General features: G+C 39.7%; 1 protein-coding gene across 3 annotated transcripts; it reads left to right on the forward strand.

Moving 5' to 3' along the window:
* On the forward strand, positions 1 to 24,931 carry fam49al (family with sequence similarity 49 member A, like). Of its 3 annotated transcripts, XM_072447633.1 has the most exons (13): positions 1 to 294; positions 12,138 to 12,228; positions 15,093 to 15,172; positions 16,249 to 16,328; positions 17,931 to 18,052; positions 19,100 to 19,205; positions 20,307 to 20,443; positions 20,528 to 20,605; positions 21,026 to 21,142; positions 21,313 to 21,392; positions 22,355 to 22,481; positions 23,257 to 23,327; positions 23,396 to 24,931. In XM_072447633.1, exons 4-13 carry the CDS (start codon positions 16,256 to 16,258, stop codon positions 23,457 to 23,459), a joined length of 975 nt encoding a protein of 324 aa, XP_072303734.1. In that variant the 5' UTR covers positions 1 to 294; positions 12,138 to 12,228; positions 15,093 to 15,172; positions 16,249 to 16,255; the 3' UTR covers positions 23,460 to 24,931. The 3 variants fall into 3 exon arrangements, with proteins under 3 accessions (XP_072303734.1, XP_072303735.1, XP_072303733.1); XM_072447634.1 differs by lacking the exon at positions 16,249 to 16,328; XM_072447632.1 differs by lacking the exon at positions 15,093 to 15,172.

Below are 24,931 nucleotides of genomic sequence, written 5' to 3' on the forward strand. Positions count from 1 at the left end.
GAGGGCTGTGAGGCAGTGCGTGTGCGCTCACTGTGGAGGTGAACAGCGCCTTCTGGCTCACAAGCAGAACGGATCTACAGCCACCGAGAGCGCCTAAACAACGAGGAACCACCGTTTCCTCTTTCTGCCTCTTCATTGTTCGTCCGGCCAGCTACGATCCTGCCAGCGTGCGCGCCACTCTCTACCTCTCTCTGCCCCTTTGTTCGACGCCTTTTGTTCCCAGCATCCATCTGCGCTCCGGCTCAGAGAAGGAAGGAGTCAGGCATCATCATCTTCCCTCCTGCATGACAGCCGGTAAGCCAAATCACAAGGTCTTTTTGTTGTGTTTTTACTGTATATACACAGATCCACGTTGAGCAAACTGTATCCCCTGCACTGTGGAGTCAGGGGAGGATGGATAAGATGCAAATGGGGTGGTACTACAGCGGAAATGGGAGTCGCATGGGTCAGGAATCGCGGGTAAGTGTGCAGGGAATGTGTGTTTGCCCCTTGGGACTGGTCAGCTGGGGTCTACTTGTCCTCTTTGGCAGCAGCAATAGTCAAAGCTTTACATTATACATCACATTATATGCATTTCCTGTTTTGACATAAAAGCATTTGATTGATTCAATGCAACACATAGCGATAGGGCAAATTGTTTCTTTGTGAAGTGGAACATTTCAGCAAAATGGGTGCCAAGGTAGTAGGCAGTACGTTTTAAGCTGAGGTGGTTTAGTGAGCTACTGGATGTGCTAAAAACAATAGCCCACCGATCTGATATGAAAGGGGAGGGAGCATGCGGAATAGAAGAAAAAAAAAAAAAAACATGGGAAGGGGAGGGAATTTGGGAGGAAAAACCTGAATGGCAGCGGAATGGGTGAATGGGAATTTGAAAGCGTTCCCAATTCTACAAATGTCAGAAGTGTGCGGCGTACCGTAGCATGGCGTGAGGTGAGGGTGAGGAGGGGTGAGGCCATCGGATGACCATGTGACTCTGCAGGTCTTTGTGTGCATAGAAGAGAGGAGAGGAGAGAAGCTGCAAGGTGGAAATGAGGAAGTGGACGAAGCAGGTTGATACCATCCATTCCGCTTTAAATCTGCTTTCTATAATCTATAGGAGTAGATTAAGGCATGGTCGGGTGACGTGCAAGATGCACCTGGAAAGCACAGAACAGCATATTACATTGTAATAAAACATATACAAAATGTGTCACAAATATACAAATACAAAATTGAAAATGGCTGCATTCACAGAATTGGCATGCACCTGTCACAAAGATCTATTCAAGTAAATTGGTAAAATTGTTTAAAGTAAAAGTTTATTATGGTTTTAGACAACATTTTAAAAAATATATATAAAATATATAACAAATATTATTTATATAAAAATATAATTAAGGGGAAGGCTCTTCATACTATTCAACACAAAAATCAAGACATGATCGATCTTATAAAACCGTGTAAAATACTGCACAGAAAACAGCACATTTTCTTTGATTTTCAAAGCATAACTAGGCATCTAAGCCTATATGTAAATTAAATTGCATTATGAATATGAGGTTAGATCGTGGCAAAGTGGTACACAAATCACACTGTTGTCATCTGTTTTTGTTCCCAACATGCTTGTCTAAAACACACATGCACCAGTGATTGTGTATTTGGTGTTTTTTTAACGCTCACACTGAGCGTAGGCTGCTACGGTATTTACTCGAGCTGTTGCTAGGACACTCCCTTTGAACATTTTACCCGAACCGTTTGATTGGCCTGCTGCGATGATGCAAGATTCCCTCATCCCAAATCTTCCCATAGAAACATGCTCGTCTGCATTTCCCTCCGCTGCTCTCGCTGCCTGCTTGTCACTCTTTGTCTCACACGCTCAATCGTTTTTTTTCACATTCATTATCTCCTTACCCAGTCGCTATGCCTACTTCTTGCCCGATCATGAGATGCTAATGCGTGCCCTAAATGTATTATAGATTTATTTTACCTGTCAGTTAAAATGCCCAGTCTGGATTTGTAAATATGTGCCAGTATCTCCCATTAGAGGTGTCACTATGCCTACAGTGCTGCCCAGAGATGTGCTATTTAAGTACAGTGATGTGATCTGGAGTGACAAGGCGGAAGATAGTCATGTAAAGTAGCATCCACAAATTATGCTATAAATTCTAGTGCTATAGGAACGATGACATGCTTATGGATCGCAATTAAAATACATTGACTTAAAGCAGCTGTTTTCAGTTCAACGGTAAAGGATGCATGTTGAGTCATAAAGTCTTACATGGTTGGTGTGTTTGTAGTTAATAATGTTGGGCCTCTTACAAAAATACAATTGTACCAACCACCAGTCAATGCCAAGCAAAGAGATGTCCTCAGTTTTTACTATTTATTTATTTATTTATTTTCAGTGTTGGAAAGAGTACAGGATAAAATAAAAAATATGCATTCAAATTTTGAGTAACTGTATTCTGGTGCATTCATTTTGTATTCAGGATACAGTTACTTTTATAAAATAAAAGGAATACACGGTGGCATTTTATCATACCGTTTTGGCTTCTAACTGCACGACATTAGTGAGAAAAATAGAAAACACTGTGCAATCTTACCTTCTCTAATGAGTGATAAATAAATGCATAACAAACGCTAAAACAAACAGCAGTTTTAACCCTATGTCGCATATAATGCAACCAAATGTAAAAGTATTCCACGTTAGAGTATTGTGATTGGGCCGTGTTATGACAAAATAGATTTTAATGCTGGTATTCAGTATTCTGTAAATACATTTAAATATATTTTCAAAGTATTTTTATCAATACTTTTGGTATTATTCCTGAAAATGTTCTGAAATAATTAGTTATTAGTTGAGTACAATTATCAAGACTAATACTATGAGATTTGAGACATGCTATATCCATACATTACTATATCAATTGTCTATAAATCATAACTTCTATTGATTGTCATAAGCAATTTTTCTCACACATAAAGGGCAACCTATTTGTCAAGCTATTACCTTGCCCTGGCATCATTTCCCATGGTGCCTCTGTCCCCCTTTCAGTGGTGGGAGCAGTGATTTGGTGATTGGAGCTATTTGGCTGTGAGGCTGAAGTGAGCAGTACGAGGAAGAGGAGAGGACAGGTTATTGTGCTCTAAATACATTTTAAATTCTTACTTTTTATTTTTGACTATTTGTCATGCTACTAACCCTGTCGACACGGGCAGAGTTGGGAGAGAGACGTGCCATGGACGTGCCGAAAAGTTATGATTAGTAATGACACAAATTAGGAATTTATATCAAGCTACATTTACAGACGATTCAAACCCAAACACTGAATTAGTGCAGGTTTATAATGTTTATAGCTGCAGGCGTATAGGTGTGGTCATATTTGCACATTCACTACATCAAAATGTAAACTAAACCAGGACTATACATGGACTAGACCAAGACTAAACAAGGACTAGAACAGGACCAAACCAAGTGTGAACGCACCCAAAAAATGTATTAGATAGTGCTTCATACATGTTTTCCAATCTGGTAATAGCCTACGGTTTCCTCCCACCTCTAAAATCTGAATTCCTGCATTTACACAAAACATAGAAATGGGTAATCTGTAATCACAACACACATCAATATCATATGTCAAATATTTAAATATACGAGAACAAAAGCTCCAAATGATGCAAACTAAAGCGTTTAGATGAAACATATTGATAATGTGTCCTCTATGAGCCAAACATTTTATCAATAAACACAAATGTATTTGTAGACATCGAAAAAGGTCAATAGTAGCTAGGGAGACAGCCGTGTTATAGATTTCCACCAAAAATTGCAGTTTTTATTTCAAATAGATATATTACAGGATATCTTTTGAACAAAGTCAAGAAGGCAAAAGAGTAGCTCAAGCCACTTTGTCAGTAACTCTTTGACAAGAGCTTCAATCTGTCGAACAAAAGAGTACTTCTGCTTGTTCTTTGGATTTCACTCCCTTCCACAGAAACTGAACGTGGAATCATTTGGGATTTGACATGTGATCCTTCTCAACCTTGTAATCTTTCGGTTTATAATCCATTGTCAGGGTCAGGCATTTGGGATTACCCCCAAAAGCAGAGATGATCCCATTAAGACACACATGCGGAGCGCGCTGTGCGCTGAACCGGGTGCAGACTGCACCAACAGTGATTACAGTGATTTTAGATATAAATTTTGGAGGCTATTTTATGACCATTAAATCACTACGAGGCCATCATCTGTCTATCACAATGTGACCGTGTCAATTTTAATCAGACATAATGATTTCTTTGAGCTTTTAGCACATTTACCTCAAGGACATAATGTACTTTACTGCTCAATATATATCAAACTTTGACAGCGGCAAAACAAACTAAAATCAATGTTAATGGCCTGTCATTGATCAAATAACGTTGGTCGATTAACTTGTATAGGCTTGCAGTTTTCAAGTTTGTTCATAAAAAGTTTTCCTGCTAAATTTGCCATTCTTTGTATGCGTTAGCCCGCTAAATTCATTTGATAGTTTTTGATGTTTGGTTTGCCAAGTCTGAATAAATGTATGTGGGCACTTGACATATTGGGGGTGTAACAGAGCTTTTTCTGTCCTGTGATGTGGCTTTGTGATAAAATACAAAAACATTTTTTTAAAACAAACCAGTTGTACAACAAATGTAATTAAGGCTTTTCACAAGCATTAGATCATTTGCTATGCAACTCTTTTGATTTCGCCTTCACACTACAGCACATTCACCACAAATTTGCCATGTTAAAAAAATGTCAGTTATATTATCAGTTAAATAATTATGTAACTGTCCAAGGGATATTTTTCAACCAATATAATTGTATTGTTGGAAGAAAAGTTTCACCGCAGGGCAAAAAATACAAAGAAATGAAACGACTTAATTCTAAAACTGTGTACTTTATGGATGTAACTTGCACTGTTGTTATCAAGTCATGGAGCCATTTGAGTCATTTGGAAAGTCATTTCAGTGCGGCTCAGTGGCTTAGTGGATAACACACATGTGCAGCCGACCGCAGCGTTGAGAGTTTGATTCCAACTCCGACAATTTGCGTCATGTCCTTCACGCTACACTGTCCTGTCCAATAAAGCCTTCGGGTCAAGAAAAAGAAAAAAGCAATGAAAACAAAAAAAAATCTGTGAATTAAAGAGTACTCGTGGTATCAGACCTCAAATACTACCGGGTATATTGCTGATATTGCTGTGTACTAAGAAGTCGTTTATTTCAAGAGCGTGAAATGTAGTTCAGGGAGAGGATATTTACATTTTGTGTGACAGTGTATCATCACTTTGAATCTTTGTGCATGTGTAAATATCCAGTCCAACCAGCTCAAAGTGTAGTTCTAAGATTTCACTCTATAATCCTGTTAGTTCAAATGTTCACTTGAGGACTTCCCACAATATCACGAGCCGGTCTGCCTGTCAGTTAGATCAATGGTGTCCACTGATGTCAATGGCCAGTCCCAATGGCTGCCCCTCTTACCCATCCTCATGATCAATATCCAGAGAAAGTCACGCTAATTTAGTCCAATGGAAGTGCCACAAGAGGAGAGGAAGTGGGAAGTGCCCTTTTCAATGTGTCATCAGTGACATGGAGATTTATTATACTAGGTCATAATACATGTATCAGATCCACATACTAATCTGAATAGATCAAATGTATTCAGGGTGTATTGAAGCTGGAGGTGCCTGAGGAAGGAAGTATTTCAATCCACCCGACTTGTTCATAGCCCTCAAAAACCCTTTGTCACAGTAGTATTCACATGCATTAATTATTTAGGGCATGCACAGCTTTACCATTGTTTTTGGACGACTAAGCAAAGTAGGGGTGGACCGCCATCACACAGCAAACATTTTCTCATGCTAAAATGTATTATATCAACATCATCAGATTATAACAAGTCGCAATTAGATGTAGACAGCAAGCCACGGTCTGATTTTGTCACTAAGTGCTGCTCTTACAATCAAATCTAAGTGGGATTTACACAGTAAATGAATTTGGATACTCCAACTTTAACAGGCTCATGTCAGTGGTATTTTTATTAATCTAAAAGTGCAACGTTATTTTGAAATAATCTTAAGTGCCAGTAGTATTAGGAGAAAAGGCTGCTCAGGGGCATAACATTTGAGTGATTTGATCAGATTTATTTAGAACATATCAAATGTTTTTAAAAAAATACATAATTAACTATGATGCGACAGCAAAAGACAATATTTTGGCAATACAGTTACATTTCTGTTTCTGTCAAATTGTATTTTAGTATTGATGAAATCAGACTGAAAACAATCTTCAAATGATGGCATTACTTAAAACATAAAATGTTTATATTAATAAACATACCGTTTGAACTATTTCTTCAAAATGTAATTGAATAAATATCAGTCATTGGTTCCCTCCTTTGGTTCGCACTGCGTCAGCTGAAACCCAGAGCTTATATTGCAAGCATTTCCTGTGTTTGTGCACTGGCGCTGTGCCCCTCCCATTGGGACATAGTGTAACGCTGCTCCTCCACATGAGACACTGCAGCACAGAGATGGAGCACGGTCTGCACCGTGGACGTGCAGTCTCCTCAGTCTCCTTAGTCCTCCTCAGTCTCCTCAGGCCTCCTCAGTCCTCCTCAGTCTCCTCAGTCTCCTCAGTCTCCTCAGGCCTCCTCAGGCCTCCTCAGTCCTCCTCAACCTCCTCAGGCCTTCTCAGTCTCCTCAGGCCTCCTCAGGCCTCCTCAGTCTCCTCAGTCTCCTCAGTCTCCTCAGGCCTCCTCAGTCTACTCAGTCCTCCTCAGCCTCCTCAGGCCTCCTCAGGCCTCCTCAGTCTCCTCAGGCCTCCTCAGTCTCCTCAGTCTCCTCAGTCTCCTCAGTCTCCTCAGGCCTCCTCAGGTCTACACAGCTCCAAAATCATGCTCTCAATAGATTCTAGGTCGAACTGGGGTCAGAAGTCAGCACATTTACTCATTTTTGTGGGTCAGTGATTGCAACAAGAGAGCACAGAGAGAGAGGATAGAGGCACCAAGAAAAATACTATATTATGTCAATAAATGGTTTATAATTTAAACCAGCGTATGTTGAGCTAGTTCCAATCCCAGACGTGGCTCCATACAAAAAGGTTTGCAGTCATTGGTTACATATAAAGACGTAAAGAGGAAGACCAGTCATGCCACTTCCTATTTGGAAATCTAGAGCGACAGACACCGGTGTTACAATGTAAACTCTCACTGCCAGAAGTAATGCCATAAGTCTGTAGTGCTCTGGGACAGCAATCCTCAACCTTTTTGACTTGCAAAGGCCGGTACAATCACAAGTTTGTTTTTCAGGGACCGGTTGAAGGGGCCTTCTATAATTTTCACCTTATGACTCATGTTTGCGGTTTATTAACCTAATGCGTCTACATGTTCATGGTAAAATGCATTGAGAATATAGGGACATAGCAACAGACTATAAAACAAAAATAAAACATAGGCTACATTTGCCTCTGGGGGCCGGTAGCAGATGGCCCGGAGCCGGTTTTGGGCCCCTGGCCCAGTGGCTAGAAACCCCTGCTCTGGGACACAGTTGTGGTTATGATTCTCCCCATCACTTATTATAGAGCAAGAAACAACCATGTATTTACTAAATTAAGTCAATTTCATTCACTACGGGGGATTTCTATTGTGATGTTCACACTTGTTCTAGTTTGGTCCTGGTTTAGTCCAGATATACACTTGGTTTGGCCCTGTTCTAGTCCTGGTTTAGTCTTGGTTCAGGTTTAGTCCAAGTTTAGTCCCAACTTTGATGAAACATGTTGTCTGATTATAACGGGTAGCAAGGACCTGGGGAAAACGCAGTGAACACACATAATGCTAATAACTTAAAATATGCCATAGACAATTACATTTCTCTCAAAATAGGCTTCACAAATACTGTGTACATATTTCAACTAGCTTCCCTACTGAACATAAGTCATAAGATGTGGGTCCACGGGCAGATGAGGACAGTGAAAAATGCACAGGAGGTAGTCCAGCACAGGGTCACGGGGTTCCAAGTCCTTGGAGTGAAGGAGAGTTGAAGCACAGCAGATGCCAGAGGGTGGCTTATAATTGCTTTCATGAACACTTTATAGAACGCTTTTATAGCATTCTTTAAAACTCAACTAGTCTTACACTTGACATAAACCTGTCCATGTTGGCCACTTATTCAATTCAACTGATTTATGACAATGATCTTAACATGGCTCCTTTCTGTGCTATAGAAATAAGATGGTGCCTTCCTTTACAGGTCAAGTGAGGACAATGCAGGCCATAAAGAGATGATTTAATATGCAAGTTTATTCTTTTAAGGGGACATGTTATGTAAAATCGACTTTTATGAGCATTTAACCATGGTACAAGGGTGTTCCCTCATCATTGTCTTACTCAGAGTTGTATTTTGATTGATTTATGTATGTTCAAGGAATCCTGCATAGTCCAACAACAGGGCTTGAGTGCTCAGAATTATTTCTGTTTTCACCTATCCCCCATCTCCTAATAATCTGAATAATCTCAATTTAGTACAGACTCAGAGGCTGGGTTTTCAACAAGAAAAGGCAGGGTTTTTCACTTTTGCAGTTTTGAACAGAAAGTCAATGGACCAATCTCTATTATAGCCAATTCAAGGAAAAATATTTACGGTAATACTTGTAATACTTCTTTAAGTACAAAGAATCACTTAATTTAGGATGACTTGACTTCAAATAATAGAAATCCAAGGCTATTCATTTTGCATCTATAATGCTATCGAGGCCAATTCATCTTGAAAAAGTGAATATATTAATTTAAATGAGGATAAAACAAAAACCTTGACTGGCAACAGAGCACTAAGGAAGCATATACTGTCCCCAGGCATCAATGCTATCTCAGCAAATAAACTATGAAATCCCAGCGGTAATGCCTTAGATCTTACTTATAACTGACAATGATTTTACTCAAACCTATCAACACAATGGAAAACAAAACACTTAACAGTTAAATACAAATACCCCCCCTCCTATTCTTTCAATTGCCAGCCCTGCCGCTTAGAATTACAATGCTCATTTGAAATTGAGGCCCCACTTATTTAGCGTGCGTAAACCGAACGGGGGGAGGGGCGACGCTAGCTTGAATCTGAACCTTTCTCCGCTCGTTTACAAGATCACGATTCTCTTTTCCTTTCCCCGTCTGCTTGCACACACCCACTCTTTCCTCATTGTCCTTGATCCCTCACCTCCACCAGCCGAGCACAATCCACCAGCACTAAAGTCCCCCTATACTGTCAGAGAAATTGCCTGTAGCGCTCCATCAATGGTCAATCTGGAGTTTGCCGTTAGCTGGCCGCGACACTGCCACTTCCCATTTACTGCTAAAAGTGGAGCCGTGGAAACATTAACGCTCTCCAATGTCGTTTCTGTTTTAGAAAAAGGAGAGGGCAAATGTGCAACTACGTATTGGAGCAAGGACGAAAGTAAAAAGACTAACAATGAGATGCACTGCGGATAAAATGCCTGAGGTCTAAAGGGACAATGCAGAATTGTAATAGTCATTATAAACAGTAAATTTACTTACTACAGATACTGCTGATTTGTTTTTGTTGAAGTCCTGAACCCAGAAATCCCATGTCACAAGGACGACTCTTGAAAAAACACATAATAATTGTCATAGTTTTACAGAGAAGCCCAAAAGGCATAAACACAACAAAGCATTCAATACAAAAATGTAATAGTACACAATATTCATTTCATTTGTACTTCATATTTCATGTATGCTTCTTCATTTATTATCTGTTCAAAAGGCTGTATCATTTGTGAACGTTTGTGGTGGGGCAAATGAGGAACCGGTCAAAAATAAGTCATATATAATGGAAACAAAATGTGACACATTCTGGAAGCCTTGTGATGTTTAAACACTGTAGCTGTGTAGAACGTCACAGAGTATTTGCATAAAGTATAAATGCTCCTGTGGCTGGCCGTACGTAGCATGATATCCTTAAGCCCTGGCGTGTTCAAAGCCGATCGCTGCTGCTGACTAGACGTCTGCGTGCTCTCTGGAGACTGCAGAGTAGTCCACTATTTGATTAGGATGACAGTGATGTACGATGACGCGTCGCATGTTCGCCAATTTACCAGTGCAAGGTAGTGTCACTAAAAGGTGCTCCTACGTTTTTACTAAAGAGAATATTTCAATTAACTACAGCCTTGACATTTGTTGCTGTAATGTTTAATTTATGGATTGTTTGGTGATAGATATTGTGTGGTTTGTGCACAAAAAGTGATGATATTCTGGATTGACACCTGGACAAATCCAAATAAAACTGACTGACTGAATAAAACATAGTAAATAAACAATATTACATACAGTTTTTTTTTAAAATGCATCTAGGACTTACTTACCACCGATCTGTCTACGATGGATTTATTATTAGTATAAGTCGCACCAGCCAATAAATGCATAATAAAGAAGAAAAAAACACATATAAGTTGCACTGGAGGATGAAATGCGGTTCCCAGTGTGAAAATAACAAATAATATCACATATAAGTCGCTCTGGAGTACAAGTATAAGTATAAATATAAGTATAAGTCGCACCTCGGCCAAAACTATGAAAAAAGCTGCGACGTATAGTCCGGAAAATACGGTTAGTCCTACTTCGCCATGCCTCTTCTAAGTCCATCAACACGCCAGTACAATAACCTTAACATGTTTGCAGTCAACAATACGCAACAAATTCCTGTAGGCGGAAAAAACAACGCTGGTGTCAGTTACAGTACAAACGATGACTGTATTCAGAGGAACTTTCAACATTATGCAATCCTACGACACATACATCCAACACACACATTTAGGTTAGGAATGCAATGCAGGCAGAGCATCTGGAGAGAGTGTGCGAGGAGCCATGCAAACAGGTGTCATGTGGCAAATGGAGCACTCAGCTAATTAGCAGAAATCCATCACCGACTCCAGTCAGACATAAAATGAGAAATGTAGTTTTAGACAGAACTAATGGAAGCATTCATAATGATAGATGTTACTAAATATGCTACACATAATAATAAAAGAAGTATGGGGTAACTAGCGCTACCATCTTTTTAGTTGATTTAGTTCACCTATGCCGCTTGACTTTTGCACTTTGACCAAGAGATGAAAATAATCCATCAATAGATAATTTACTTAAAACCGCTAACTTAACGTTAAGTAAATGCACACGAGAACAGTTTAGTTTACAACCCCCGCCATAGTGACAGACTTAACGCTTTTTGTTCCACACTAAAGAGATTAAAAGTGCGTGGTCAAAGCATCCATCCCACCTGATTGATAACAAGCGACTGTGAGCATTGGCCAGGACGCGTTGTTGCCATGAGAATGAGAGGCTGAGTTTCCCTGGCAACTATTCTTCAAAGCTGCCTCCTCTCTCCTGACTGCACTTTCACATGCTGGGAGTCGATGATGCAAGTGCGGCGGCGCTAGTGTTAATGCTTACACCATTTAGCAAAGACACAAAGACGTAAAGGAGATTGCTGCTGGTGACATGTAAGAATTAAAATGAAAAACTATTCGATGCACTGTAAGCACTGCCGGCCAATGAAGGCAAAAATGATTTAGCACAGGACAATGTATGAACTCCAGTGCTGCAACATCCGATAGAGCTAGAGAGTGACTAGACCTAATGCTTGGGTGGAAAGTTGACACAATTGCAATTATTTTCAGTCCAAAGGGAAAAAAGATGTTCAGGAGCATCATATTTGATTGAAGAGTAAATTGAGAGGAATGCGTTTCATTTATTCAAAAATAGTTTTAAAAGTCTAAGATACAAGGATAGGAGGCTTTACACATAATAAGATTGAGTTGTTGTTTTTTTGTTGATTTGCTAATTGCGAACATTCAAATTATAATTTTAATTTGGCCACACAGCCCTACAACAGTGATTATTTGCTATTACCTAGAAACTAACATATTCAACTTTCAACCAGATTGATAGCAAAAGTAAGTAAGTGTATGTAGTGTATGAGCAGCAATCATTGAATGTCATTTGGTAAAGTATGGTTATTGCTGTGCTTTCTAAACCCTCTTTAATATGTAAAAATGTAAAATTTTTACTTAGAATTTCCAAATGTATTTATAATATAGTCTATTTTTCTGTGTGTTTTCAGGTTGTAGGTGCTGATGCTGTAACCTGTGTGTGGAGCTAACGAGCCCTGGTTAATGCAGTGAAGTGCTCCAGTGGGATAAATACTAGCGAAGGTAAGAATATGTAGGAGAAAAACACTATGACACAACAGGAGAGACAGGTTTGTTAGGAGGTTATGTCAGAGACAAGCCTCTCAGTACACTATGTGAAGAAAAGTACATATTGTAGTAACCTGTTATGATAAAACGTAGTTAGAATGGTATCACTGGTCAGGGTAGACACAGATTGAACTAGTGTCTTTTCAGTGGCCAAATCCAGCCTGATCAAGAGCCAGGGCTCTAACAGGAGGGATCTTTCACTGAGGCTGAGAGGGAAACGATGGCCTTCGGCTGCCGCCTGCCACTGTGAACAGGTTTTGCTTTTGAGTATCCACGTGGAAACCTTACCATGTCCCGAAGTGGCTCTAGTTCAACTTGTCCATTTGGACTACAGATGAGAGCTGTGTCCCTGTTGCATAAGGCCAGCACTTTGCCTCTCTTCACTTTCAACTGCAAAAAGGAAAAGTGATCAGTAAAATGAGCTTCCTATTTCAAGCAGGATATGAAGGATGAGGATAGTATGAATTGTGTTGCTCATTGTTTTAATTACCTAGCATAAAAAATGTAAGACCAAAGTTTGGCGACGCAGGAGGCTCAAACATGCTATTAAGGGTTGAAAATGAGAAGTGGGACAGAGAGGAAAGCCAGGGGCTATTTTTGAGGAACCTATTCTGACGTCCTAAGAGCGAACAGCCAGGCAACACAGACATTTGATGCAGGCCACAAAGACTAATCTGATGAGGTGCAGATAAGAGATGTAATGGGCCTGTTGGCTTTATATATTGCCTACACATTCAGTGTGTTGAGCAGAGTTTGACTATGCAGTGAAACCACAACTCTTAAAATAGATGTCAGAAAACGAGAAGTGTGAAGTGGCCATTTGCAGACAGTGACAGAAAGAGCAAAAGGTTTATGTGACCAGTTAAGCCAGCAAACTCACGCAGTGTAGGCTAGCTTTAGGTGACCTCCTCAGTCTCCTCTGGACCACAGAAGGATCATTATAAACAGCAAGTTAATTCATAAACAGAATTTAGCCACAAAACAGGTAAGAGCCGTCATCTAGTTGCTTCTGTCGAATTGCTAACACGTGTGACACGGGCGGTTTTAGCTAACTCTGCTCAACTTTAATAAATGTGAGACAGACTGGCTCTTTCTTTGTCAGCTGTGGCTTGTTGACGATTCGTAGCATAGTCGGTGTGATAAACTGACCGTAGCATGTGTGAGATGATGCTATCTCCACATCTTCCGAGGATCACCAGGCCAACAGTATCCAGGCAACCCTCCGGCTAGCGCTGCTCCCGCGTCAACGTGCGCGTGATGCTGTGTCACCTGTGAAGTGCGGTCGGATCTCAGCCCGACGTCGTCTTTTGTCTCACCTTCACCGCGTTTAATGTCATGCATTTGTGTATTTATGTATTCATAGAAGCAGAGGAGCAGGTGGTCGAAAAGTCAGGAAAAGGAAGTGATAGGGCCAATGTCAAATGTTGTTCGTGACTCGGTGGGATATTTACATAACCTGTAGATGCAGCTTATATTGACACAATTGGTGTGACGTTGGTTTTAAGTGGACAGGAAGGCATATTTTCTTCTGATGGGACAAATCCTACTATTCTATGACCTGGTTCTTATTTTTTAAATACTTGGAAGACTATTTTGTAATGTAAATTTGAAGTGGGAAGTACTTTCTTAGATGCTGGTCGCTCTGTCGCCTTCTGCTGGCAACAGTGAAGAATGAAGAATTTTGACAGGTTTAACTGGCAGCAAGGCTATTGTCAAAAAGAGACTTTGAAGTGAATGTAAGAAATTATTAGAATTATAAATCTGGTTAGGGTGTATAAACTGTATTAACATGATATCAGTTCAGAAGGGCTACTCTTTCCACTTCACCGTACAATATAACCCATAGACCACAACCGATTGGCTACAGAGATTAAGATTCTTCTTCTACTTCCTAGCATGTAACACAGCAATCTCAGCATAAGCACGGTGTAAATGGAGCCCATTCTTCCTCCTTTTCTGTGCGTGCTGCATTGCAACACCTATTCTTGCTGAGTGACAGTAATAGGGCCCGACGTTCTTTGCAGACTGAGGGCATCTTGTGAACATACTAAAGTCGGCTGTGAATCACTCACACTGAGAGAATTGATTGATCCAAGCATTGTGGTAACCTATCACACAGAACAGTGCAGGAAATGAAACTAAAAACATCACAACTACTTTTAGGACAAGCCTATTTGTCTTGCAAGCGCTGAAATGTCAGGTTTCACTTTTGAACATAGCAGCTAAACTACAAAATTGGCCTGAAGATTGAAAAAAAAACAATATGACATAAAATCACAAGTTACATTACTGTGCAGATAAAATGCTTTCAGTTGCAAAGCTAAACAGAAGTCTATATGAACTTTGTCATAATAAAGGCCTGTCTTGAAAATGTGAGTTTCAAACGGAAACCAAATTTTGAGGGGATGTGAATACAACCTAACCTTTATATGGCGGCTTAACATTACTCTTGCTTCTATTTTTGTATTCTAGAAGCATTACGGGAAGAGTAGTCCATACATAGGCTGTAATTTGTTTACTATACCACTGTAAATGCGATACCAACCGTGCTCCATTTGAGTGACTCTTGCACAGCAGGTTAACCGTCTTACTACTCTTACCACTACAGTATATCATTTACTAATCAAATACAGTGTAGTAAATAGATAGTAGGGCCATTGCAGTCATATTCCACTGACAGAAGGGTAGCAGAAGTATGGTTTATTAGATCAGTGCACATGGGTAAAACCAAACCTGCCGTGCGCGTTGTGGTGTGCTGTTACTGTGAACTGCCAGGTGCTTCCCACTGTATGCATCTTGTTGTTCTCCTCCCTGTCCAGGTCGCCAGCCATGGGGAACCTCATTAAGGTCCTAGGCAAGGATTTAGAGAACTGTCCACATTTTTTCCTGGACTTTGAAAGTAAGTGGGCGTGGGTTGCATGCACGATGCCGTATGAGTGTGCCTGCCATGTGAATGTCCATGTGTGGGCAGTGTTCAGTGTGAGGCCAGGGGAGGTGCACCGGTATGTGGGATACGGGGAGGATGGGGAGGTTTGTGGGCATGGTTTTGGCATCATGAGAGCCGCTGTAGTCCTAGTACTGCTTTGCTTAATGCCGGCTAACATCATGGATTATAACATAATAATTAAATCATAACACTTAGTCTGTATAATCCCTCAGCCGGCATAGGATCCATAGCAAAAGGTGCTTCATATATAGTTTATAGTTAACTCGTATCTCCCTCAACGAGATATTAAAGGCAGTCCCTGACCAGAGCCCTGTCCGAACTGAAGAAGCGACTTGGATGTGTGGCAAAACCTATTCACCCTAAAACCCTTTGTCCAATTGACACAATTTCACCTTATTTTACGATTACATTTAATGTTTTGAGTGCTTGTCTTAATTTGTATTAGGATTTTAGTCAATATAGTTTGGAGAATATTTGCTTCCATTGGATCAGTTAGATATTTAAGGACACCTAACTGACTGATCTGAAATTAAGACAGTTGCTATAGCGAATGACTATTTAAAACTAAATAATATATCTTTTGAATTGGAAAAAGTAATTAAAATGTGGCCAAAAAACAGGAAACATAAATCTATGAGTATATAAAGGGTCATAGTTAGAAGACAATTGTATGTGTATAATTGAATTCCATTAAATTATATTTAGATTGAGCTTGGATTTGTAATTAGTGTACAATGCAATGCCACCATTATTACTCTGTACGTGGAGCTAGAGAGCAGTAAAGAATGATTTTTGGTGAGTGAAGACAAAAAGGGAAGTATATCTTATTACATGGACTTGGGACTACAGTGGCTCTGTGTCCATACAGCCGCGCTTGACCACAACACCCATCCACACTCTACCCTGCAGTGGTCCACATCCGGTCCTCTGCCACTCGCGCACGTACAGCACACAGTCATGCACCGCCCGGCACCATCATCCCTCATCGATCACACACATTACATACTTGTCCCCTCTTTGTTTTCCAGGGGGCTCATGGGAAACCTCCTGAAAGTACTGACTTGCACCGAACTTGAGCATGGCCCAATAGTTTTCCTTGACTTTGAACGTGAGACCATCCGCTTCTTATTTTTTGATTTCTCCTTATGTGTCTGTTGCTTTTAATTTTCCCTTCTTTCTATTGCTGACCATTGTGTCTAAATGTCCCTCTCATTGTCCACTTTGACTCCTGCCCAAGGGACTGGCATTTGAAAGACATTGGGTTTGTTATTATGGGTAAACAAACACATAATAACCTGAAGCTATAAAAGAACAACTATAATGCCATAATCTGGATCTCTGTCTGAAAAGAAAGAAAAGGAAATGACAGATGCCAGTCCTGTGAGGGTAGTGCAGATCAGAGAGGATAGTTTTGAACTCATCCACGCTCATGGCTCATCCCATAGAGTGTGATCTATTGTGTCCATCAAAGATATTGTAGTGAATGGAACCTATGCCTTTCTCTGTTTTCTTTGTGAATGTGATGAAACGGTTTGACACTTCAAGTCTAATGGGATAATGTGTCTTTGTATCCTTAAAATGGGAAATATTAACAAAAGGAAGCATACAGATGCACCACAAATGATTCTTATGTTATGAAACAGTGATGAGGCACATTGCAAAAACCTATGATTTTTGTATTTTTAATTCTGTTTTTGAAGGTAACAATTTACTATATATGTAAAAGGGATACACTCCACCAGTCTCATCATGCTAAGAAAAGGCCCCTGTTATTAAAATCTAAATATGTAACAATTGAATGTGATTAACTTTGATTAACTACTAAAATCCACTTTTCCCAAATGTTTTTTCCCCAATAGTTCACTTGCTTCATTTCCCCCAATGTTTCTATTCTGCCTTTTCTCGTCTTTATTCAGAACATGAGGGAGAGCTCACAGCTTGTACATTCAAGCTGCTTAAGATTCCCCTTTGTTTCATATCAGAGACTTCAAAAGCCAGTGTGAGTCAGGGGCAGTCGGAGCAGCTCCTCCCCGTACACCCCTGTACCATCTGTGAGCTCTCCCCCAACAGAGACACCTCTGTCCCACAGAGCAAGGTTATAAAGATGAACACGTATCTATTATGTATTATAATAGGAAACGGCAAAAAAAGACTTTAATTAAAACTAAACTGATCCTTCCCCACCAACTATTTCATTCAAGTACCTCACTTCACTTACACCTTTACATGATTTTTCTATTTTACAAGGTCTATTGACCCAAAAATATTTTATTTCACAAAGACATCTTATAAGTATCTCTTTAAGGTGCCTTTGGGTCTGTCTCTGTATAAGCGAGTGAGAAGTAATCCATTTCCGCGAGGAGGAAGGTATTTTGCGTTCCTGTGTGGCAAAGTGTGACTTGAACATCTCTAGAGGTCGTAACTAGTCTTTATCACTTCCTAGTCATGTGACTGCAGCTGTCTCCTCTCTGTGACCTGACTGTTAACCCATTTGAACTAACACAAAAACAGCCCTTTGCAGGCCTGGGTTATAGTATGGCTAATAAGCAAATGCCTTTTGAATTACTCTGCCTTGTTGACTAATTTCTCTTATTTTTATTTACTTCCCCAAACTCCCCCCTCCCTTCAATTCCCTTCCCGCACCTCACTCTTTCGCTTCCCATTTTCTCTTCCGGCTCTTCCTCTTTTCGGTTTGCCTTTTCCATCTCAGATGCACAGCCCACAGAGGCGGAGACAGCCGTGTACAACCAGGTCAGCGCCGTGCTGGAGGAGGCTCATGGGATACTGGCCGAGCTGCAGTCTTATAATGGAGCGGGCCAGGAGATACGAGAAGTGAGGAGGATGCACACACAATTAACACAGAGAGTAAACTGTCAAGAGAGGCGAAAACAGCTTTAATGTGTTTGAGTAAAATGTATTTGAATTGGCGATGCTCTGGTAATCTGCATGACCCAATTAAAATAAGATTAATATAATTTACTATTAATCCCGTCCTAAATTTGGACCCGTCATCTAATTTTTGTGCTGGGTTTGTTACATTATAATTTTGTTTCCATCAGTATTCCACATTTAACAACAATTGATTGAGTAAGATAAGATAAGAGAAGATATTCCTTTATTGTCCACACATGGGGAAATTTCATTGTTGCACGCAGTAGATACAGAGGAAAAGAACAGATAATTTATAGGAAGTTTAAAAAACACTCTTAATAGAAGAACTCTTATTAACAAAAACTCTTGTAAACAAAAAACTCTTATTAACAAAAACTCTTTTATTATGATTAGTGAATCTAGTGACAAAACTACATTAAACATGACTTTTTGTATAAAACCTTGAATATATTTATAGAGCTGCAACTAATAGGTAGTTTAGTAGTCGACTAGTCAGCGATTATTTTTTCAATTAGTCGAGTAGAGAAACAATTCTTTGTACTGTACAATTACATTTTATCTTTTATTTTACATTATCAAATAAATGTTGAACATTTCTAGACAGATAATTAAGTGTATTATTAATGTTGTATAAAATGCTTGTACTCTTTAGGCCTTTTGATTTAATAACGTTGCTATTTTTATTATAAAGATCTGTGTTTTAGAATCTGTATATTCCAGATAATTACGATGATCAAAATCCGTCTACAATTAACACTTTATTATCGATGAGTCATAATTGCATATCTACGTAATTGGTACATCTCATATATTGTAATGTTTGTTTTTAATGAATTAAGATGCTTCTCATGTATTGCATCATTGAGCAGCCAGTTGGCATTTGTAAATATTTTTAATCCTCACCATTCAAAGCATCAAACCTCATCATTCTTAGTTTGTCAGTATTACTGAAAACGTTCAAAATTAACATAATATTTTGGTTTCCAGGCAATACAGAATCCAGGTGATTTAGCTCTTCAAGAGAAGGCTTGGAATGCAGTCTGCCCCCTGGTGGCCAAACTTAAACGCTTTTATGAGTTCTCGCTCAGATTGGGTGAGTACAGCCCACAAACAATCCCCCTCTTTGGAAGACACAATAACAGCTTTTAATATAGTGAGGATTACAATACTGTATAAGCTGTTTTTCTTTCCTGTTGATGGTGTGTTCAAATGCTTTTTAAATTCAAATCATAAAAGTGAGTACAAAAGTAAGAACAGTTGAACCATTTTTGCGTGCGTTTAAGTGCCAGACATGTATAACTGTGGGTTGTTTCCCCTAGTTCCCGTTTTCATCACAAGGCACATAAAAAAAACAGTTTAGTTTTGAGTCACATCTGATCACGCTCGTCCTTACACTGAAATGTTATACACAGTATCTCCACAGCTGCCCTCTACAACACTTCTATTACTTGCACGCTATTTTCCCCAGCCATCTCTGCAGCATCCTAAACGGGTAGCCAGGCAGCCGTTGCTAAGGAAACAGTGGTACATGAATGTCCGGCGCAGTGCGAGACGGAGAGGAGAGATGTCATGGAGGAGTGCTGACGCCTCCGTTCTGCTTAACAATAACGTATCCATCTCATCAACATGCTCTCAGCGCACATAAAAGCTAACAAATACATGATAATGAATAATAATATCAAATAATAATTGAGTTTCTAGTGCAATGTTCAAATGAAGAAAAGAAAATACACATTGGGTACATGTAGTCACTAGACATGTCTGTATCGTGCTTCCGTTTTCCTTTGCAGGTTAAACGTTCAAACCAGCCCAGTGTTGTGGTGGCCATGGCTTAGCACACAGCAGGAGAAACTGTGGGGTTTCTACACTAGGCCTTTAGATGAAATAGCTGAGCACAGTATTTGTAGAAGCCCTAATACAATTTTAATGCAGAGGAAGGAGTGGAGCCTCAGGGGACGTTGCTTCTGTGGCATTGCTACTACACACACAGTCCATGTTATGTTGAGAGGAGAGACGGGTCCTGGTCAAATGGGATGTAATGCTTGGACTTTTCTGTCTAGTTAAAGTGGATAAATTAATGATACATGATTTACAGTAGTTTGTCATCACCTTGTGCACCTGTTGTGGGATACAGCGGTCTCAGCAGGGGATAAGCATTTGCACATTGTCTCATATTTTGATTTTGTGTCGACAGAGAATGCGTTGCGTAGCCTGCTGGAAGCCCTGACCAGCCCGCCCTACGCTCCCATGCAGCACCTGGAGAGGGAGCAGGCGCTAGCTAAACAATTTGCAGAGATTCTTCACTTCACACTCAGTTTTGATGAATTAAAAGTAAGCACAATGTTCCTATTACAGACAACTACCGGTACAAAATGTTAATCGTGAGTAATGATAATTAATTTTTTTATTACACAGATGACAAATCCAGCCATTCAGAATGACTTCAGCTATTATAGGAGGACTATAAGCCGAAACAGGCTGAACAACCAGCAGGTGAGCACTGTTTTGTTGTGCATATGCAACATTATTGATTATTAAGGACACCAATATCAGATGAATTGTGAGTAGGGTTGTCAAAAGTATCGAATACTAAAACTAGTATTGGAACGATATACTCATTAGTAGTTACAATTATCTATAGTTTTTGATACTAAATCACATACACATAACAAAATGTGACCATTCTTGAACAGATGTAAAATAATCTTGAGCTTTATCAGAAAGTAATACAAGACCACATGCTACAATAAAGAAAGTTCTCTTATTTTGTATTATTTTGTCTAAAAATAGTGTTGTTTGTTATTATTGTGGTATCAAAGTCGGTATCAAGTATTATGCCTGTTGAAATAGAGTTTGAAAACTTGTATCGTGACAACTTTAATGGTGAGCATATATATTTGGATTTGATTTCAGCTTGAAGCAGAGAATGAAGTAAATAATGAGATGGCCAATCGGATGTCACTCTTTTATGCTGAAGCCACGCCCATGCTCAAGACTTTGAGTAATGCGACAACCAAGTTTGTGTCAGAGGTTTGTTTTTACTGCACTAAAACTGAACCTACTTTCATATGCTTTCAAATATGGCCATGGACAATTAATACCAGTTCACTAAAGACGACGTTGACCATGAGCTGGTCATTGTGACGTGCTTTGCCTCCCCCTTGTGGAAATGTTAGGTCATTTCTCCATGTGTGTTGCAGAATAAGACTTTGCCTATAGAGGACACCACAGATTGCCTGAGCACCATGGCCTGCGTGTGCCGTGTCATGCTTGAAACTCCGTGAGTTGACACTTTTTATTCTCTACCCTCCATGTTAATATATACATGCATTTTACAATAAGTATATAATGAAGCTCAGAAGTGGTGCCCATCACATAGTTCCAGCGTTTCAATGTTCAGTTCAAGAACACAAGGAGAAAAGAAACATTAAACATTAATTAAACATTATCAAGATCAATACTTATTGAAATAGACTAATATATCTAATACAGACAGTGCCGGTAGAGCTAAAATTTAAGGCTACAACTATTATGTACAGCAATATAGTGGCTATGACTTAAGTTGCGTACTTTGCACCACATGGGCAGAATAAATAGCAGGTAAAGTGACTTAAGTGACAGCAATAATTGACATTATGTTGCAGTATTGCACATGATTACAACAAGTGGAAGACACATTCAGGGCTAACAGTGTTAGCAGTGTTCATTGTCGCGTCTGACAGCAGCAGCAAGAAAAGACCTGTGAAACCTCTCCTTCACACAGCGAGGGTGGATCAGGCTGCCACTAAAGCTGCTCTCCAGAGCGGAGTATCTTGCAGGGGGCGACACTCATGGTTCAGCATTCAGTAGATGGGAGTTTAGCCAGGACCTTCTGTCCCCCACCTCCAGAGAACAGCTCATAATAATGTTAAATGTTTGAAAGCTCACTCCAGGCTGTGGAATCTAATCTTAATCTTAACCACTAATTTATTAAATCATTTCACAGAATTCTAAGTAGTAAATGTGTGTTTTTTTTCTCTGCACTGAAAACAAGAAAGTTAACCCTTGATGCACCTTCAAACTCTTAATATTTCATAAAAATCTATGGGGAAAAATAATGGGAAATGTACTAACCACAGTGGGCTTCTGAGAGTGTGGGACTGTGAGCTCCATTGACAAGACTTTTAATAATGAATTGCCCAAACTCTTTCAGGAAAGAAAGCACTTGCCTACACTTGTCCTATAATCCTGTCTGTTCTGTAGGGAATATCGCTGCCGGTTCACCAACACGGACACCATGCTGTTCTGTATGAGGGTGATGGTGGGCGTCATCATTCTCTACGACCACGTTCATCCGGTCGGGGCTTTTGCCAAGACCTCCAAAATCGATGTGAGTATAATGACATCACATCATCTGCGTCTAACAGCCTTTTTAATTGTTACATTTAACATTATTCAGTCTGTTATTATAAAATGAATAATAATAATTCAACTTTTTATAAATCAGTCCACTTCAAAAGTCCACTAACAACGCACCTGGCTCTTGTTCAGTTCTGCCAATATTTACCAGGGCAGGGCAAACCACCCTTTGGTCTGGCCCTTAGCACAGTATGATTCACCACCACCAGTGTGTGACTGTGCAAACTGTCTTATATTTCATAGAAGCATAAGATAAATAGATCGTATTATTACAGTCAGATATATCAAACGTGCATGAAAAATGTATTACAAAATATGACACTGCAAGTTTCGGCCATTCATAATTTTTTTTTGTAGCTTTTCTTATGATAATGTAGATGGCATGTCGCTCACAACTACTATACTGTAATATACTGTAGCATTGTATTTTTACTATAATCGTTATGTTATGACGGAGTTATATTGGTAAGGAGTGGTGTTGTTTAGTCTAGTGAACTTTTAATGCAAAGGAATAGACTTTATACCAGTTACAATATTAAAACAGAAAGACAATAGACCTCTTGTGTGGTCTTACACTAGTTCTGTCAAAGCTCCAGATCATTCTAAAACTGATCAGGAAAGGTCAGATTTGTATTACCGTAATCAGATTTGTTTTGTACTAGTTTTAGTTTAGATTTTTATTTGATTTACTTTTTACAACCCTCGTGTTTGACCCAGTCCTAAGTAAGAAATGGTGTGTTTTGCAGATGAAGGGCTGTATCAAAGTGCTGAAAGAGCAACCGTCCAACAGTGTAGAGGGCCTTCTCAACGCGCTGAGGTATGGACAGACCACAAAGGCAAAGAGTCAGAACTGTGCAACCCATTTGAACGAGTTTCTTTTTGCAGGTATACGACACGACATCTAAACGATGACAGCACCTCGAAACAAATCAGGGCCCTTCTGCAATGAGGAAGACGAATGGAGAACGAGGAGATGAGAGGAACGATGCACTTGGAGAGAGGAGGACGCTGTTACAAGTGGCTGAAAAATCTGTTTACAAAGAAGTTAAATTATCCCCAGGATAGAAAACCGATGGTAGTGAGAAGAAACAAATTATATATATTGTTGGCTGTCCATCATCCTGTCTCTCATTTTGTAAAGTAAGAAAAGAGAAAAGTGTCAGAAAATAAAGTATAGATATTTATCGAAATGACTAAAAACACGATGCAAAATAGATAGGACTTAAGAGGAAGCTATATTGCAAAATTTAAGGTTGGAGCAATGTGTTGAAAAGAGTCGTTATTCCTGCGGTTGTTGAAATATTTTTGCACACACTTTGAAAACATCGCCATCTGTTTCTCTACAATTGGATTGTAAATGAACACCCCGAGCTCCTGGTTTTGCCTTGTCCCGCACACTTAACCTAAAGGGGCTGATCTGGCTCCTTTAGCGTGTAGTGTCGTGGAGGCTGCACTCATGTAATAACAGGTGAACAGTGAAGCAATGTGATGGATGCACTCCGGAGATTTGCTTCCACCTGATTTCATTTCTTTTTGCCACATTGGTGCAGTTGGATTTTTCAGGGCACAAGCTGATGAAAATGAAACAGCCCCTCCGCGCTTACATAGCTCCATTTGACCACACCCCTGTCCACCCATGGCATACAATTATCAGCATCAGGAACGTAGTCCGGCCGCCTTTACTTGAACATCGACTTGTCCCATGGTGCAAAAGTGGGTTGGAATCTCCCATGTCTGTTTTTTAAGACTTCACAATACAGCAAACCAATGTACAAAGAATGAAACAAGAGATTACTTAACCATTCTAGTTTCACTTTAGCGCACAAATGGATGTGTTTTTGAGAAACCATAGCACACTTACTTGATCACGCAGTGCCAAAGCTGATAGGCCAACGCCGTTAAACGAGACGGGATAAATGGGTCGCATTGAAGTAATTAGAGGTCATCACATGGGGCTTTGCTGTTGGCTTGGATGTGGAAAGAAGCAAAGATTTAAAAAAAAAAAAAAAAAAAAACATCTGCTAAAAGTAAAAACAGGAGTGAAAGGATATGATATAAGAATCACTGGATGTCTATAGCCCTTGGTCGAAATGATTTGATCTTATATTTTCTACACAGGGGTATGTGCTCAAGCAAGTCTGTATAAACCTGTAGATGGCATGTTCTAAAAGTCCTGGCAGAAATGTGTAAATAAGGTGTTTTTATCATTTTTAATTGTTCAGTGATGCTGAAATTGGGTACGTGTCGTCTCTCAGAATTTACCATGCGTTTGGCTTGGACCATCCGACTCGCCATAGTTTCAGAAATTCAACGCCGTGATGAATGAACCAAAGGGCGGGAGGGGCCTGGGGAGGAGGAGATGTCCATTCGCTTGTTATTTTGTACATTTTGTGCAACAATAAACATCATTTATTTCATTCA

This window comes from Eucyclogobius newberryi, unplaced genomic scaffold (genome assembly GCF_026437365.1).
Source record: "Eucyclogobius newberryi isolate DKJ021-1_F unplaced genomic scaffold, fEucNew1.0.hap1 SCAF_16, whole genome shotgun sequence".
Taxonomy (NCBI): Eukaryota; Metazoa; Chordata; class Actinopteri; order Gobiiformes; family Gobiidae; genus Eucyclogobius; species Eucyclogobius newberryi.